General features: G+C 36.8%; 1 protein-coding gene across 1 annotated transcript in view; it reads left to right on the top strand.

The window, feature by feature from the left end:
• blw (ATP synthase subunit alpha blw, mitochondrial) overlaps positions 1 to 17,069 on the top strand; it is a 193,458-nt gene that overhangs the window by 150,899 nt on the left and 25,490 nt on the right. The window contains exon 8 of the mRNA XM_090395741.1: positions 1,364 to 1,696. Within this exon, the coding sequence (XP_090251867.1) occupies positions 1,364 to 1,696 (333 nt within the window). The remainder of the gene's footprint in view (positions 1 to 1,363; positions 1,697 to 17,069) is intronic.

The following is a 17,069-nucleotide window of genomic DNA, read 5'->3' as shown; positions in this document are numbered from 1 at the left end:
CTTTTTAAATAAACTTACACTTAAGACTAGACTAAACACTTTGTTTGCAAAATCACAAAATGTTCATAGCCAGTTTCTTTCTCTGTCAAGGCCCTTTTCCGAAGATATATGACTCTATTCTTAATTTTTACAGGATCCTTTCTAATCACGTAGCACCCTTAATACTGATGAAACTTCTTAATCAAAATTTTCTCAAACATTCCTTTAGAACGTAAATAGCAAATTCTTCTTTTATTCACTATACTTAATGACAGTCTTAACTTTTCCACTTTAAAAAAACTTACAGTTCTACAATTTCCTTTTGGAATCTACTATAAATCTTCCAATTAGCGTTTCCTCCAATAATCCTTTTAGAACGATCTATAGCAATATTTATTTATCCACATTAAAACTCAATAGTTCCACGATTCCTTTTTCGGAATATACTATTAATTTTCTTCCTACTGTCACAATAAAACTTAAGTTCCTCTGAACCTAAAAAATCCGCCGGCCTGTGTTCTAAATTCCTTCCGAACGCTATCTTGTTTTCAGCCATTATTCAGATACCGAACGCTTTCTTGTCAGCTGTCATTCACTCATCAAACTTCTCGGCGAGCATGCGCACTCCTTGGCAAGCGAGAAACTAAGTACTGTATAATGGCTGACACGTTGTCTCCGTTAGCGACAAGAGAATGTCCTCATAAAACACAAAACTTAATATTTCAAACCATAATAAATTTGTTTAAAGTAGCACAACGATTCAAATCTGGTAAGTACATTAAATTTTTGACTTCTTTACATATCACTTTTAGCAAAACAATTTCCATAACGAGCACATCGCAAGTGCCGACAATGCGTGTTATGATAACAAAACTAATAAACATACTAACATAAACAATACGTAAAAATATTCAGAATTTTAATTATGATTATTTTTACAGACTGATTTGGAGGAAAATTGTAGATAGGAAGTTAGTAATGATGTAAATTTTTCATGTAGTACTATTATATCCTGTACACCCCTTGAGGGTACATGGCAGGAATTTGATGATGAGTTTTAATCTAAAAAAAAAAATTCTTGTTGCATAACTAGAAATGTATTGAGAGATGTAGCAGATTATGGGATAGTCACCTTTGGCTTTAGAGCATGCATATAGCAGTTTACCTTCTGGATACAAGACTGCTGATTAGTGTTCAGATCTATTCATCTATAAATTATCTTTGCACCTGTTTGCTACATGAAGGGAATTGGATCATCATAGAGCTGTAAATTTAATGATCCATTCACTTCCTTAGACAAAATATGTTATTATAGTAGATAAGGGGAAAAGCTTTCAAATGTAGAGTAATTTGGAACATATGTATATTCTCTCATTATTTATAGGCTGTGGCTTACAGACAGATGTCACTGTTGTTACGCCGTCCACCTGGAAGAGAGGCCTATCCTGGTGATGTATTCTATCTTCATTCTCGATTATTGGAGCGAGCAGCCAAGATGAATGATCAGTTTGGTGGTGGTTCACAGACAGCTCTTCCAGTTATTGAAACACAGGCTGGTGATGTTTCAGCTTACATTCCTACTAATGTAATTTCCATAACAGATGGCCAGATTTTCTTGGAAACTGAACTTTTTTATAAAGGCATTCGTCCAGCTATTAATGTGGGTTTGTCTGTTAGTAGAGTTGGATCAGCAGCTCAAACAAAGGCTATGAAACAAGTAAGTAAAAATCTAAATTTGTGAAATTTCTGTTTTGTGATAGTATACATTTGCTGTATACAAAAGTTAATACCATATCAATTGCTAAAATAATCAGAACATTAAAAGGAAGCATTCTTAGAATCTCTGCCATTTCAAATTGATCTGGATTATTTTAACCACATTTTCCAAAGCATACCTCTGTATTTATAAAATATCTATCATTCATACAGAACGTCTATGAATTAACATATTAAGATTAAGAAATTTTCAAAATTATCTTGAAGTGTAGAAAAAATATAAAAACACACACATAAAAGCACTCATTCTTGTATATAATTATCAGAGGACATTAAATTTGTCTTATTTCTTTCTACCACTGAATTGGATGAGTAGGGCATGCCAGTAGCATAATACTGAAAGTGAGTAACATTTAAATGCTATCTATCCAGTTTGGTTAAATTTGTCATATTTCCTGATTATTAGTAAAGTCCGACCACATAAGCGAGTTGGCAGACTGCCAAGAAGAGTCAATTCATGTTGAAGGGGAAAAAGAAATAAGGCTGAACGAATTGGAAATCATGTGTTTTATAGGTAAAATTTTTCAACTGTTATACAAGCAAAATAGTTACCACTTTAAAAACTACAATAATCATAAAATAATCATAAAACAGAAGTTAATTTTCCGACGTATAATAATAAACAACTCATCCCACAATACAGATTGATTACCCTATTATCGGAATGGTTGTGTTGAAGGGTCTTGTATCTGTGGGCGTACTATATACTGAAAAATAGCAAGACTAAATCAGTTGTAGTAATCAGCTGTTTACAAAATATTAGTCTTCCATGTTGTTTGTACCCATGATGAAAAATGCATCTGGGAACACACTTTTCTAATAGGCAGTGCAGTGTTGTACCAAAGTGATGCTATAATCTTAAAACATACTAAGTGAGGTTCATCATCTCATTGCATATTAGGGTGAATGATCTGTTATGATCAAGTAACTTGACTTGATCCCCCCCCCTCTTCTTTTGGAGGGGAGGGCACCTCTGTATGACCATTTTTTATTTTATTTGATTTTTTTAATTTAGCTTTGGTTAAAAGGTCAGTTAGACAGTATGTCAGTGTCTTTCGAAATGCACTTTCTTTGGAAACATCAAGATAACGTCTTCAGTAACAAATGTTTCTATAACCACCCTTTTCTGACTTTCGGCTATTGACAACAGCTGTAATGTTCAAATAAAGCTGACTGGTAATTGATTGCACTATCTGGAGAAGAACTTTGCTTCTGAATGGATTTTGTGAATGAAAAGAGTAATGCATTGTAATCCTTACAGATATCCTTACTTCAGAAGACATTCCAACCCAGAAGTACTTGTTAGTCTTTCCATAACCTAAGTGACCATTAAAAAAAATAAATAAATAAATAAAAGTTGGCCATATGTTGTTCTATGATAAAAGGAAACCATTTTCAAGATTTAATGTGCAATTTTAAGGTATAAAACATGCTCATCAAAGCATAATGAATCTAATCTCTCTCTCTCTCTCTCTCACAAACAAACAAACTTGGGTTTTGTACAGAATTAAGGTTCTTATGCTGTGTTCTAGAATAGTCTGATTGCTGTACATTCCTGCAGTTTTCTAAATTTCCAAATGTCTAGGTTTCTAACTTAAAATAATTATTAAATTGTAACTGTATTCTTTTCTTTAATATCTTTTAAATAATCCTGTATGTTTTTTTAATATTAAGTTTCTATATTTCTTATCTGAAAAATTCAAAATTTTCTAAAATACTTAGATGTGACTTCATTTTTACCATATTACTCAATAGAACCTTTTACAGTAACTTAAATGCTTCTATAATATTCTCTTTTCTTCATATCAACCAACTTTTGCAACTCACAAATCCTTAATATTATCAGAGAAAGCATTACACAAACCTGAGCACAGTAATCCAGATGCTGTATTGGAGCCTTAAAAAAAAAAAAAAAAAAAAAAAAAAAAAACTTCTGCTTATTAATGTGCTCTTCATTAACCAAGTAATCCTATCATTGACTTTTGTCTTTGCAGTATGTTCTCTGAACTTCAACTCTTCATCAAACATCCTAAATTACTAGCTTCATTAGTTTTTTGGAGAACAGTTTTCCATCATTATGGTATATTCTTATAATATTTTCATCCCAAAATACAACTATACTTTTCTACATTTCCATTTTCTTTTATCCGTATTCTGCAAACTCTAAATCTTCTTGATTAACTATTATGCTACCCAATTTTTTATCATTAAAAAAAAAAAAAAAAAAAAAAAAAAAACCCTAAACATTTACCTAGACCCAGTCAGAGGTACAAATTACACAATTGTGGTTCAAGTACAGAGCCTTCCAGCTCACAACTAGTTGCTCACTTTCTTCTGGATTCTGCTCCTCCATATATTCATATATTGCTCTTTGGTATCTGTCCATCAGCTACCCCTCTTATATCACAGCTTCATATCCATCTCATATGGTGTTCCTGTCAAATGACTTTGTAAAATCCAGCACTATCATTATTTAGCTATTTCCTTTATCTAGCTCAGCTGTCATTCCATTATAAAAAGTAATTAAATCACTAAAGCATGAACCACTCTTCACAAAGCAATATTCTGCCCTTCCTCACCATTGTGATATATATTCTTATCTAGCCATTCTGGAAAAAAAAACTGTCTTTAGCCAACTTTTTTTGCAACCACCACCAAGATACTGCTTGGTCTACTAAATTGATACTGCAGTTTTAGAGCCTCCTTTATCCAACAAAACTATTTTGTCCTTTCTGCTCCTCCCTTGAGAATTTCCCAGACCTGAGACCCAGTCTAGTCAGAGGCAATGTTTTGTACGTCTCATAATACATGAATATAGTATATAAAAACTTTCTTGAATACAGAATTCATGCTACTTGTTTTTAAATTTACTAATGTCAATGTGATCAAGTTGCTCAGATAACTGAGCAGTGCTGTTTTGTATTGTAAGAAGAATGGTACTGTGAGTGTGTGCCTACCATAATTAATGGGACCAAAAAAATACCACATCAAGTGAATTCAAGATAACTGCGTAACCATGACTGGTATCTTTATAGTAACATTACCTGTGTTTTCATCATCAAATTCCTGATATATAAAATCAAGGGGGTGTACAGGATATGATAGCACTACATGAAAAATTACATCATTATTATCTTCCTATCTAAAATTTTCCTCAAAATCAGTCTGTTACCTGTCAAGACTCCAACATTATCAGTTCTTATATTTCTATCTTCTAAGACATGTTTTACAGTATCAATCCACCTATATCTTGGTTTTCCTCAGAGTCTTTTTCTCTGCCAACCTGGCAGATATCACTCGTTTTGCTAATCTTTCCTCTCCCATTCTGTTTAAGTGACCAGACCACCTGAGATTAGCTCTGCTAACACATTCCTGGATATTGACACTGTCAAGTTCTTTCCTAATATCTGCATTTTTAATATGATATTGCCATTGTTGCCATCTGTTCATGCCCCTAATCTTTCTCAGGACTCTCATATCTGCAGTCTTTAGTCAAGTGTTTTACTTCTGACCCAGCTCTCAGATCCATAAGTTAAAATTGGCTTGAATACTGTCTTGTATACAGCTAATTTAGTGTTTTGACTAATTTCTCTCGTATTCCATATAAATTTATTCACTTGACTTCCTACCATTCCAGCTTTACTAATTCTGTTGTTTATTTCCATATTTAAATTACCAACTTCACTAAAAATTGTGAATAAGTAGCTGAAATGTTTTACTTGTTCTATAGGTTGCCCATTTACAATGTAGTTGGTATTTTCAATATTTCTGCCTATGTTCATTGTCTTTGTCTTTTTAAGGCTGACCTTCATACCATATCTATTACAACAGTATTTCAATTTATTCAGGAAAACTGCAGATTTGTAGCGGATTTATTTAGAAGTATAACATCATCCGCATAAAGCAATGAGCTGACATTTACATCTCTAATTTTGATATCAGATTTAATACCACTTTTCCTTCATAATATGATCTATATAGATAACGAATAACATAGGGGATAAAGTACATCCTTGTCTGACACCAGATTTAACATTAACCACCTTCCTGAACTTCCTTCAATTATAACTGCTGATGCACAAAGTATTGCTTGATATAATGCCCCATTGACACCATACGACTGTACCATTTTGAATAGCTTTTCTCTTGGTGCCTTTTCATATGCCTTTTCCAGATCTACAAAACTTAAATACAGATCTTTGTTATATTCCCATGATTTCTCAACTATCTGTTGTAAAGTGAAAACCTGACAGCCTCTATTTGGCCTGAATCCAGCTTGTTCTTCACCAAGCTTCTCTTCCACAATCCTTCTCAACCGTTTCTCAAGTATACTTGCATATATCTTACCAGGAACACTTTGTAGGGAAATACCTCTGTAATTCTCACATTCAGTTTTATTTCCCTTTTTGTATATGGGTACTATGAGATCTCTACTACAATCATCTGGAATTGGTCCCTCTGTCCAGGCTGTCTGAACTATGCAGTGCAGCCACTGTAAGACTTTTATACCGCCATACTTAAGCATTTCTGGTCGAATATCATCTACTTTTGCTGCCTTTCCACATATCAGGTTTCTGATGGCTTTTTCTACTTCAAGTATGGGCATGTATTCCTCACTGCATGCCTGTTGAGTGTTTTTTTACCACTGTGCTTGTTTCATTTAGCAATTTTTTGAAGTAATTACTCCATACTTCAAGGATATCTTTTTCTCCCGTTTTCATGTCACCTTTATCATCTCTAACTCCTTTTACAGCACTCTTTCCTCCATTACTAAGCTTCTTCAACAACCTCCAGAATATCTTGCCACCTTCTTGATATTTATTTTCTATGTTCTTACCAATGTTCTCACATGACTTTTGTTTAGCTAGTTTTAAACAGTGTTTAGCTTTCTTACATTTGTCTCTGTATTCTCTAAAGCACAAGCTGACTTATTTGCCAGGAACTGCTGATATGCTTTCTTTTCTTTCACTGCCTCTTTAATTTCCTGTGTCCACCATGGACTTCTGATTTTTCTATCCTTACAGACAACCTCACCACATGCCTCTCTGGCTGAATCAATCAGGATTTTCTTCAAGGCTTGCCACTGAATCTCCAAGGTTTAGTTCCTTTTCTCAACCTCTTTAATTTTTTTCTTCAATAATGTATGTGTATTTTAGTCTACAGTTCACATTGGAGAGCTGCTCAACTTTTATTCACATTAAAACATTCTTACATGTTCTTCTTTTCAGTATGAAATTCAATTTTATCCTGCTCAAGACTAAATGGAGATCACTTCCAATTTCAAATCCTCTTTACACTGTGGTGTCCTGCACCAGGGAGAAAACATTATTCTCAACAATAACATAGTCAATGATTCTTTTCTTATTCCTTGCCTCTTCTGTCCATGTGAATTTGTGCACATTTTTATGTTGAAACATTGTGTTAGTAATAAGTCTATATCCTGAACAGAAATCAATAGGTATTTCCCCAAAATATTTTGTATGTCTGACCATTTCCTACTCTGCTATATAGATCCCCAACAAAGACCAACTTTTCATTTTTCACTGTCAATTGCTTTCTTTAAAGCCTTAAAAAAAATTCCTCCACTTTTACCTTAGTTGACTTTCTATGAGACTATATACACAAATAAATCTCATTGTCTAGCTCTCCACTCTGATATTTGCCCACATCTCTCTATTTGAAATTGCCTGCCATTCAAGAAGATTAGCCTTGTATTTAGTGTTGATTACTATGACTACTCCTTCTTTCCCTTGATTGTCATTGCATGAATGTAACATTTTGTATTTATTGCTCAGAAAAAGCTCACCAGTTTTTGTCTTTTTTGTTTATCACCCCCTATTATGTCGATCTGGTACTTATCCAATTCCTCAGCTAGCTTCATTTCTTTGCCATTCAGGCTTCTTATGTTGATAGTACCGATCATGAACTCTGATGTTGAGTTGGGGGTGTGTTGTAGGATTTGTTCCTGTAGCTGGCTTTTCACTGTTCGCCCTGGCGAAAATAATGTGGATGCTCTGAACCGAGTGATTTCCCAGCTGGCATAAAATTCTAATATGAAGCTAATGTCTCAAACAAGGCATCCAAATGTACCAAGCCTCCTGGACCACTTGCAGCAACTATGATAAATACAAAACTTAAAAAGCTCCTGCTGGCTCAATCATTGCCTGGAATAATAAGGATTGCATTGCTTGTTTGGTTGCAGGGCAAGCTTCTAAAAATAAGTTACAGTCCCTTAAACAACATTCTCTCAAGATATATTCCTTAAGCATAGGACTATCTAAATCCAAAGCTGAAGTCATCAGCAAAATAGACAAAGCAATTGACGTCTCGCTCTACAGGAAAACCATGTGTCTGACACAGCCCTCAATTGACTAAAGATCCTGGCCTCAAGGACATAACCCAATGTGTACATGATGTAGAATACTCCATAGGTATTAAAGTTCAAAATACCACCACCACAATCCTGGAATGATCAGATGGACCGGCCACCACTTCACCCTGCTATCTATGTTGGTGACTTCAACTCTCATCATACCATGTGGGCTATTCCTCTAACAAGCCTTGGATCAGGACAGTAATAATCTAGTTAACTGGATGGATACATATAACCTGTATTTGATTTATGATGCCAATCTCCACTCAGCTAGATTTAACAGAACCTACATCCCAGATCTGTGCATAGTCTCTAAAAACTCTGAAGGCCACCTTCTTCCAAACAACCAGAACCATCCTCAACAGATTCCCTAATAGTCAGCATTGTCCTGTACTAATAGCGACAGGCACATCAATCCTAGTCATCAGTGGAACATCAATTGCTAGATGGAACCTTCGTAGGTCCAACGGGAATGCATTTGAGAAACAAATCGAGCAAACCATTAGAGCAATTCCTCCCACTCCTAATTGCTATCCAAGATTTGTTAAACTAATCAAAACTGCAGCCAAAGCCTCTATTATTAGAGGCTACAGAAAACAATACATCCCATGCTGGAGTAGAGAAACAGGGGAATTTTTAGCCAAATATGAAGTGACTAAAGACTCAACTGTTGCTTAGGTGCTCATAGCAACGCTGGATAAAAACAGAAAGGAAAGATGGATCTCAACCATCCAGGAACTCTATTTCACAACATCTAGCCAGAAAAGCTGGTCACGTCTGAGAAAATTAGGTGGGGCAGAACCAACAACACACAAAACAACAGCGATAACTGCTGATCAAATGGCTAATCGTTTATTGAAACCTCCAAGATACGTCCCAGCTCTATCAGGAAAATTGTTGTGCAATCTTCCATCGGACAAATCTTGAAGACGGGCCCCTGACTTCCTGAACTTGTACACCCAGCATCTCAGGAAGAGGTACAGGTAGCCTTAAAACTCACGAAGAATGGCAAGGCTGCAGGAGTTGATGGTACCCTCCCTGAGTTTCTAAAACATCTTGGTCAACGAGGCCAAACATGGCTGGCTGCCCTTTTCTCAAAAATTATGACTTGAAAACTACCAATTCTGTGATGGGAAGCCAAAATAATTGCCGTTCCCAAACCAGGGAATGATTCAAATTATGTCAAAAATCTACAACCTATCTCCTTGCTTTGCTCCACCTTTAAGCCCTCTGAAAGAATTCTCCTTAAAAGAATTGCACCACTTATCGAAAGAGCACTCCCAATTGAACAAGGGGGCTTCAGACTGGGAAAAAGTTGCTCTGACCAGGTCCTGTTCCTGGCAACATAGATTGAAGCAGGCTTCCAGAAGAAACTTAAATACAGAGCCACTTTCATTGACCTAACATCGGCTTATGACAGTCTGGATCAGGGGGGCCCCCTCCTAAAGCTTGGAAATATAAGGTGCAAAAAACTTTCCAGCTTTTTGATAAACAGAAAGATTCTGGTCCATATTGGTGGAAAAAAGAGCAGGCCCAGATTTCTTCACAATGGTCTCCCACAGGGCTCTGTGTTAGCCCCTTTATTCTTTAACATCTACGTATATGACTTACCACATACCAGCTCAAGCAAGTATATGTATGCTGATGACCTAGCGATCCTACATCAATCTATTTCCTTTGCAAACCTGGAATCAACCTTGAACATCCTGAAAGAGTACTTTAAGCAGTGATACTTGAAGCCAAATCCAACAAAAACTGTGTCTACAGTATTTTACCTGAACAATGCAGAGGCAATCTGACACCTCATCCCTTCTTTCTGTGGAAAAATGGTAGAACACGAGCCTCACCCGAAATACCTTGGAGTGAACCTGGACAGAAGCCTAACCTACAAAAGGCACATCACCAACCTGTCTAACAAAATTAAAACAAGAAACAATATAATTTCAAGGCTTGCTGGAACAACCTGGGGTTGTGGTGCAGAAGTCCTAAGGTCGTTTGCACTAGCCCTCGCATTCTCTGCAGCAGAATATTGTGCCCCTGTCTGGGAAAGAAGTGCACACACTAACATTATAGACACCTAGCTAAACTCTACCATGCACACAATTAGTGGGACAGTGAGAAACACCCCTCTTTCCTGGCTCCTTATCCATCTAACATTGTTTCACCAAACATACAGAGAAGACAAGCCTCGATTAAAGAATTTAATAAAGCAATGAGCAACCCACTCCTGCCCCTGCACCAGACTCTCATAAATCCATTTAGTCCACCTAAAATTCAGAAAGCCTTTCTGGTTCATGGACGAACTCTTCGGCTGTCCTGCCATCAACACCTGACATGTGGAGAGAATACTGATTCGACAATCTTCCAACAAATGGCTTCCTGGTAGAAGATCCCTGTGTTCTGCAGATAGGTTTTGCTCTTCCTAGGAAGATTGGTTATCAATCAACAGGATCAGAACTAACCAGGGCAGATGTGGCTACCTACTACATAAATGGAGGCTATTAGACCACCCTTATTGTGATTGTTTTCATGTGGCTCAGATGATTATTCATTGTGAACGACTGCCCAAGGCACCAATTTTACAGTGGTGGCCTACAGGACGTCCACAAGGTGACGGATGAGGCCTTGGATCAGGTCAATGTCTAGACTGGACATTGACCTGTAGCGGCTTTGTATTCATTTTGCCATAAGAATAAATAAATTTTATGTTGCGGTTTAAGCCAGTAAGAATACAATTTGGTGGTGGCCTACAGGACATCCACAAGGTGACGGATGAGGCCTTGGATCAGGTCAATATCTAGACCTGACATTGACCTGTAGCAGCTTTGTATTCCTTTTGCCATAAGAATAAATAAATAAATAAATTTTATGCTGTGGTTTAAGCCAATAAGAATACAATTTGGTCATCTAAATCCCAAATAGCCAGCTCATCCTCATTTGTTCAGTATCCAGGTAAACAGGGTGCACCACGAGAAGGTGAGGATTGGACATTAGGTCCGAAACCCTGGTTTCGGACGTAATGTCCTCTGCATTCCTTTAAAGGCTATGTGGAAGTCTCCTCTCAGTTCTGACCCTTAAGTACCCCCCTGACTTTTCACTATTAGCCCTGGTTCCCTGACGATAACAGCAAGCTCTTGTTTAACAGGGCATGAATTGCATGCCCTGTTAAACACCCTATTAAACACCCTTGTTGGTTCAGTACCCAGTAGATACCTACTAACAGGGTGCACCACATGAAGGTGAGGACTGGACATTGTCAGCATTCCTGAAATGTGAAGTGGATGTCTCCTCTCAGTTATTTGGCTTTGATCCTTTTCAATTATGCTTATTTATTGCTATTGGTGGAACCATTGATAACATTAATGCTTTGTTAATTAATAAGTTAATTCATTGAATAAACAATCTGCAAAAGGGCCAGTTTCATTTCTAAGAATCAAAACAAATTGTTATTAAATTGTAAAATTGTCTTCATAGTGGTAATGTATTACTCTTTCATTATTATTACTTGCATGTGACACACACACACACACCTAGTATACAATTGTATTGAATGCCAACTGGTTTAAGATTTTAATGATAGAAAGGAACATTGATTCTGTAGCTTGGTTTGTAGCAGTTTTTGCTTAGTGTATTTGCTTAAAATAGATCTTGGAAGTGGGGGGGGGGGGTAAGAAATGACTTATGAACTGCTAAAAAACAGTATAAATGTTTTTTATCTCTTTTTTTTGTTATAAGTAATGACTTGTGCTAGTGACTATATTTTTGTATTTGAAGAAAATTACACAATTTGCCAAAGGTTTTTAACATCGTCTTGTCACCTACATCCCCCAGTTACTGAGTGGTTAAAGCAAAGCTATCACTACAAAAAGCAATCTTCAGGAAGACTGATGTTAAGGTGGTGAATTGTCAACATTTCAAAAATCATACCATTAATTAATTTAGCATCAAGATCTACATTAACATACTTCATGGCATCCAGTTCTTTATTGCATGACATTACATTAGCAATATTCCATGTTTTTCTGGTACATGGGCATGATGTATTCTGAAGATATTTTTTTGAAGTGAATGGGAATATCATTACAATAATAAATAAAGACTATGCGACTCCTATCTGTGACAGGTTATCATCATAGCACATTAGCACCATGGGTGACAAGGATTTTTTTTTTTTAAACATCTCCAGAAACATTACTGGGGAGATCAAATGTAGAACTTTTTCAAGCCACTTTGTTTCCAAAAAGTGGTTTAACACTGGGCAATGAAATTTATCTTTACCTGAAGACAGTTGCATGCTTCCATGCCTACACGGGGATACAAACTTGTAGCATGTTGTAGGAGAGTAGATATGTTCCCCTTCATGTGAGACACCTGTTCATTCCTCACCAAGGGACAGTATCATCACTGAGAGAGGAAACTTCCAGTGACAGTACTGGACCTCTTCATTCTTATTCTTTTTCTGTGTTTTTCTTCCCATATTCTTTGCTCTACTTTTCCTGGGTCTTTTTTACTTTTACTATCCTATTTTCTAGACTATTGCTGGGATCCAGTGCTTTTCCTCCACTTTTGCTGTGTGACCTGTAGGCATGCTGGTAGCTTTTGGCCATGCCATCTTTGGCAAGATGGCATGGCCAAAATCAATGAGCTAGTGGGCTTGTCTGGAAGAGTCAGCAGTGTTATAGTAAATCTCCTTACCATAGTCCACAGACAGGGTTTAAGGTTTACTGTGATGCCGATGTGGTATTTGGGGTAGCCCTGGCATTGCACTCCTGAGTGCAGTAATTTCTTACTGGGGACAATCATGTGTGGCTCTTTGATTCAGCAGCAGAGCTCCCCACCCACCAAATGCCTCTGGAGATATTTTATCCTCTTTTTTTTAATTAGGGCTCTCTCAGGCCTCAACCATTATCAGGAGCCATGAAAACATCAACAGAAAACCAAAATAAGAAATAAAAGCATCAGATGCTGCAAAAAATACTCCTTTATTTAGTTCCACATTCAACACGAGAACATTCACTTGTGAAAATGTTGCCCTTCTTCATCCAGAAGGTTTGGAAAAGTTGGCAGGATCTCCAGCATCAGAAAAGAAACTGTTCAGGAGGTATTCTTATTGAAGCAGATCCAAAAAAATTACTTTGTATAACATCTCTTGGGGAAATACAATTAGTCCTCTCCCCCAAAACAACGCATGCTTGCATGCACATACACACAAAACCCTGAACTTTTCTAGACTTGTAATAACAGAAGATGTACGTAGGGATGGACATCTGGTTGCTACCAAGAACATTATCCTTACTTTCAATACATCAAAACTACCATCTGTCAAATCAGATAATTCCAACTGTCCATTAAAGCTCAATATCCCAGACCCTTTATGCTACTTTAAATGTCTGAAATATCATTCTCAAACTGTCTGGTGTAGAGCTCTGCCATCTATGTCCAGTTTGGCATTTAGGATCATGAAAATAGACTAAGAGCAAAACACTAATAGGGTCTGTAAAGGAGACCACTTCACACACACACAAGTATGCCAAAGGTCAGAAGGACGAAAAGGAGATTCAAAAAATAAAAACAAAACATTGCTTATCAAGAGGCAAAAAAGGTTGTATATCACAAAAGTAGCAACATCTGGTAAAACTCTTACGCTGAGAAGGCAGCAGTAAAGAGTGAGTAGGGAAATTAATGCGTATGTTGATCCTGCTTTCTCGTGATTATAACATCCCTGAATGATAAAGCTTCCTCATTGTCTCCTTATAGCAAATCAAAGAAAAAAAATTGATATATAGACTTGCTTCTGCAGACATGCCAAAAATGGTCCCACTACACTTAAATTCCCTTATTAACAAAATAATGGAATGTTCACCACAGAGGATCAGATCAAACATGCCTCTAGATCTTTTAATAGATGACCTGTAAACAAATATCTTTCATATCTCTACTACTTTGTAGGAAGATAAAAACAATTAATATACCTGTCCTGAAGGGAATCCAAGAGCTGTATGCTGTCTGTCCACAGTTCTCCATAATGAAAACAAAACCTCTCAACATGGAAAGCCAGATGATACCACCAAAAAGAAATAATGAAAACAAATTTACAATGGAATTATCATGGATTCTAACAAAATGTCAATATCAAGGCACTGTCTTGCAGAATTATAAACCAATGTTTCTTCTTGCAGGAAACATACCTTGAAGGCTGGTGAAAATCCATCATTAGAAAAATGTAACCCTGATTCATAAGGACAGGAGTCATTGCCATCCTAGTGGACAACCACACCCATATTTAGCAAGCCCCACATAATACCAGCATAAAGACAGTTGCTATCTGATTCAATCAGAACCCTTATAACAGTACTCAGCATCTGCCTTTCTCCAGGATGACCGTGATGTCATTCTGCAGTTACCATCTCCTTACTTTTAATGTGAGATTTAAATGAACTACAGTTATTGTGTGACCAAACATCAGAGGAGTTATTCAGCATACACTTAATGACATCAATCTCTCCTTCTTGAACTTTGGAAATAACTTCTTCCTCACACCCATGTGAACATTTCCTACCATTGACTTTACTCACCCTTCCTCTTCCCATTATTCAAGTGGGAAAAAAACTATGGGAGTGACAATTTCCCAGTGATATCGATATTTTTACGTGGGCAACTATGCACTAACTCATGGATATCACAATGGAAAATTGAGCAAGCTGAGTGACTTGCTTAAGCAGAATTCATTTCTGCGACAGTCACCTCATCTCCAAAGTGAACCACATGACGATATGTTACACAAACTGTAACAACTGTAATTCCTGAAACATCTAGTCAGTGTCCATGTTTCTCATGAAGCATGGACATGATGGAATGATTACACAGCAGCAATAGAAGCTCAAAAGCAAGCATAGAGCAACTTCCACAGAAGTCCACAACAACAAACCTCATGGCTTTCAAACATGCTAGTACCCAAATAAGATACTCATCTATAACAAGATCAACCAAGAGCAGAGAAGTATGGTATAAAATCTGGAAAATGAAAGACAGGTACACCACCAACCAGCTATGTCTTATTGATTATAATGGATGTACAGTTACCAACGCACTTGGAAATTTTTGCTAAAATATCGGCAGATTCCCCTCCTCCAACGCCAAAAAATGCAAAGCAAAGAAACAAATTGTTTTCTTTAAATGGTACAGAAGAATACAAACATGCCTTTCATGAAAGATGAAATGAAAGCTGCTTTGTTTAAACGTTGCCCAGTTGCTGTTGGACCTGATAACATTTATTATGTGACGATAAAGTAGCCATCACATCAGGTAAAGGGTGCTTAATGGTCAAAGCTGTATAACTGAGAGGAGACCTCCACATAGCCTTTAAAGGAATGCACAGAACCGGCCATGGCTTCTGACCTAAAGTCCAATCTTCGCCTTCTCATAATGTACCTTGTTGGATATCTACCTGAATACTGAACGAACAAGAATGGGCTGGCAATTTGGGATTTAGCTGACCAAATTGTATTCCTATTAGCTTAAACCAATATGCAAAATGATGGTACAACATGACAAAAATGCTGGCTGAGGCATCACCTGGTTAAACAAGGCCCCCGTTGTTTTTGCCAGGGAACCAGGGCGAACAGCGAAAAGTCAGCTACTGGAACATATCTGAAAGCACACCCCAACTCAACATCACCAGAATTAACGATCGGTACTATCTACATACGAAGCCTGAATGGCAAAGAAATGGAGCTAGCTGAGGAAGAATTAGATAAGTACCAGATCGACATAATAGGGGAGACTGAAACAAAAAAGACAAAAACTTTTGAGATCTTTCTGAGCAATAAATACAAAATGTTATATTCAGGAAATGATAATCAAGGAAAAGGAGTAGCCATAGTATTCAACACAAAATATGAGGCTAATCTTCTTGAATGACAGGCAGTCTCAAGTAGAGTTGATGTGGGCTAATATTAGAATGGGGAATTGGACAATGAGACTTATTTGTGCCTATGGATATCTACCAACGCACTTGTAAATTTTTGCTAAAATATCGGCAGATTCCCCTCCTCCTGTATTTCAAATCCATCAAAAAATTCCTCCACTTCTACCTTAATAGAACCTTCTATGGTCCCATAGAAGGTTCTATTAAGGTAGAAGTGGAGGAATTTTTTGATGCTTTAGAAAAAGCAACTGACACGATGAAAAACGAAAAGTTGGTCCTTGTTGGGGATCTAAACAGTAGAGTAGGAAATGATTGTCAGGAATATATTTTGGGAAAATTTGGAGAAAAGAACAAAGCTAATAATAATGGCAAATATCTGTTGGATTTCTGCTCAGGACATGGACTGGTTATTACTAACACCATGTTCCAACATAAAATTGTTGTACAAATTCACATGGAGAGAAGGGGCAAGGAATAAGAAAAGTCTCATTGACTATGTTATTGTTGATAGTGATGTTTTCTCCCTAGTGCAGGACACCAGAGTGTACAGAGGATTTGAAATTGGAAGTGATCACCATTTAGTCTTGAGCAGGATTATATTGAAAAGAATAACATGTAAGAAAGTTTTAAAGGGAATAAAAGTTGAGCAGTTCTCAGATGTGAACTATAGACTAAAACACACAAAGAATATTGAAGAAAAAATGAAAGAGTTTGAGAACAAGAACCAAACTTTAGAGATTCAGTGGCAAGCCTTGAAGAAAACCTTGATTGATTCAGCCAGAGAGGCATGTGGTGAGGTTGTCTGCAAGTATAGAAAAATCAGAACTCCATGGTGGACATAGGAAATTAAAGAGGCAGTGAAGGAAAAGAAGTAAGCATATCAAAAGTTCCTGGCAAATAAGTCAGCTTGTGCTCTTAGAGAATACAGAGACAAATGTAAGAAAGCGAAACACTGTGTAAAACCAGCTAAACAAAATTCATGCGAGGACTTTGGCAAGAACATAGAAAATAAAT

Source organism: Typopeltis vanoorti, chromosome 7 (genome assembly GCF_054136105.1).
Source record: "Typopeltis vanoorti isolate ZY-2024b chromosome 7, IOZ_Tvanoo_1.0, whole genome shotgun sequence".
NCBI lineage: Eukaryota > Metazoa > Arthropoda > Arachnida > Uropygi > Thelyphonidae > Typopeltis > Typopeltis vanoorti.
The sequence above is the reverse complement of the archived record's forward strand: the minus strand, read 5'-3'. Positions and strand labels throughout refer to the sequence as shown.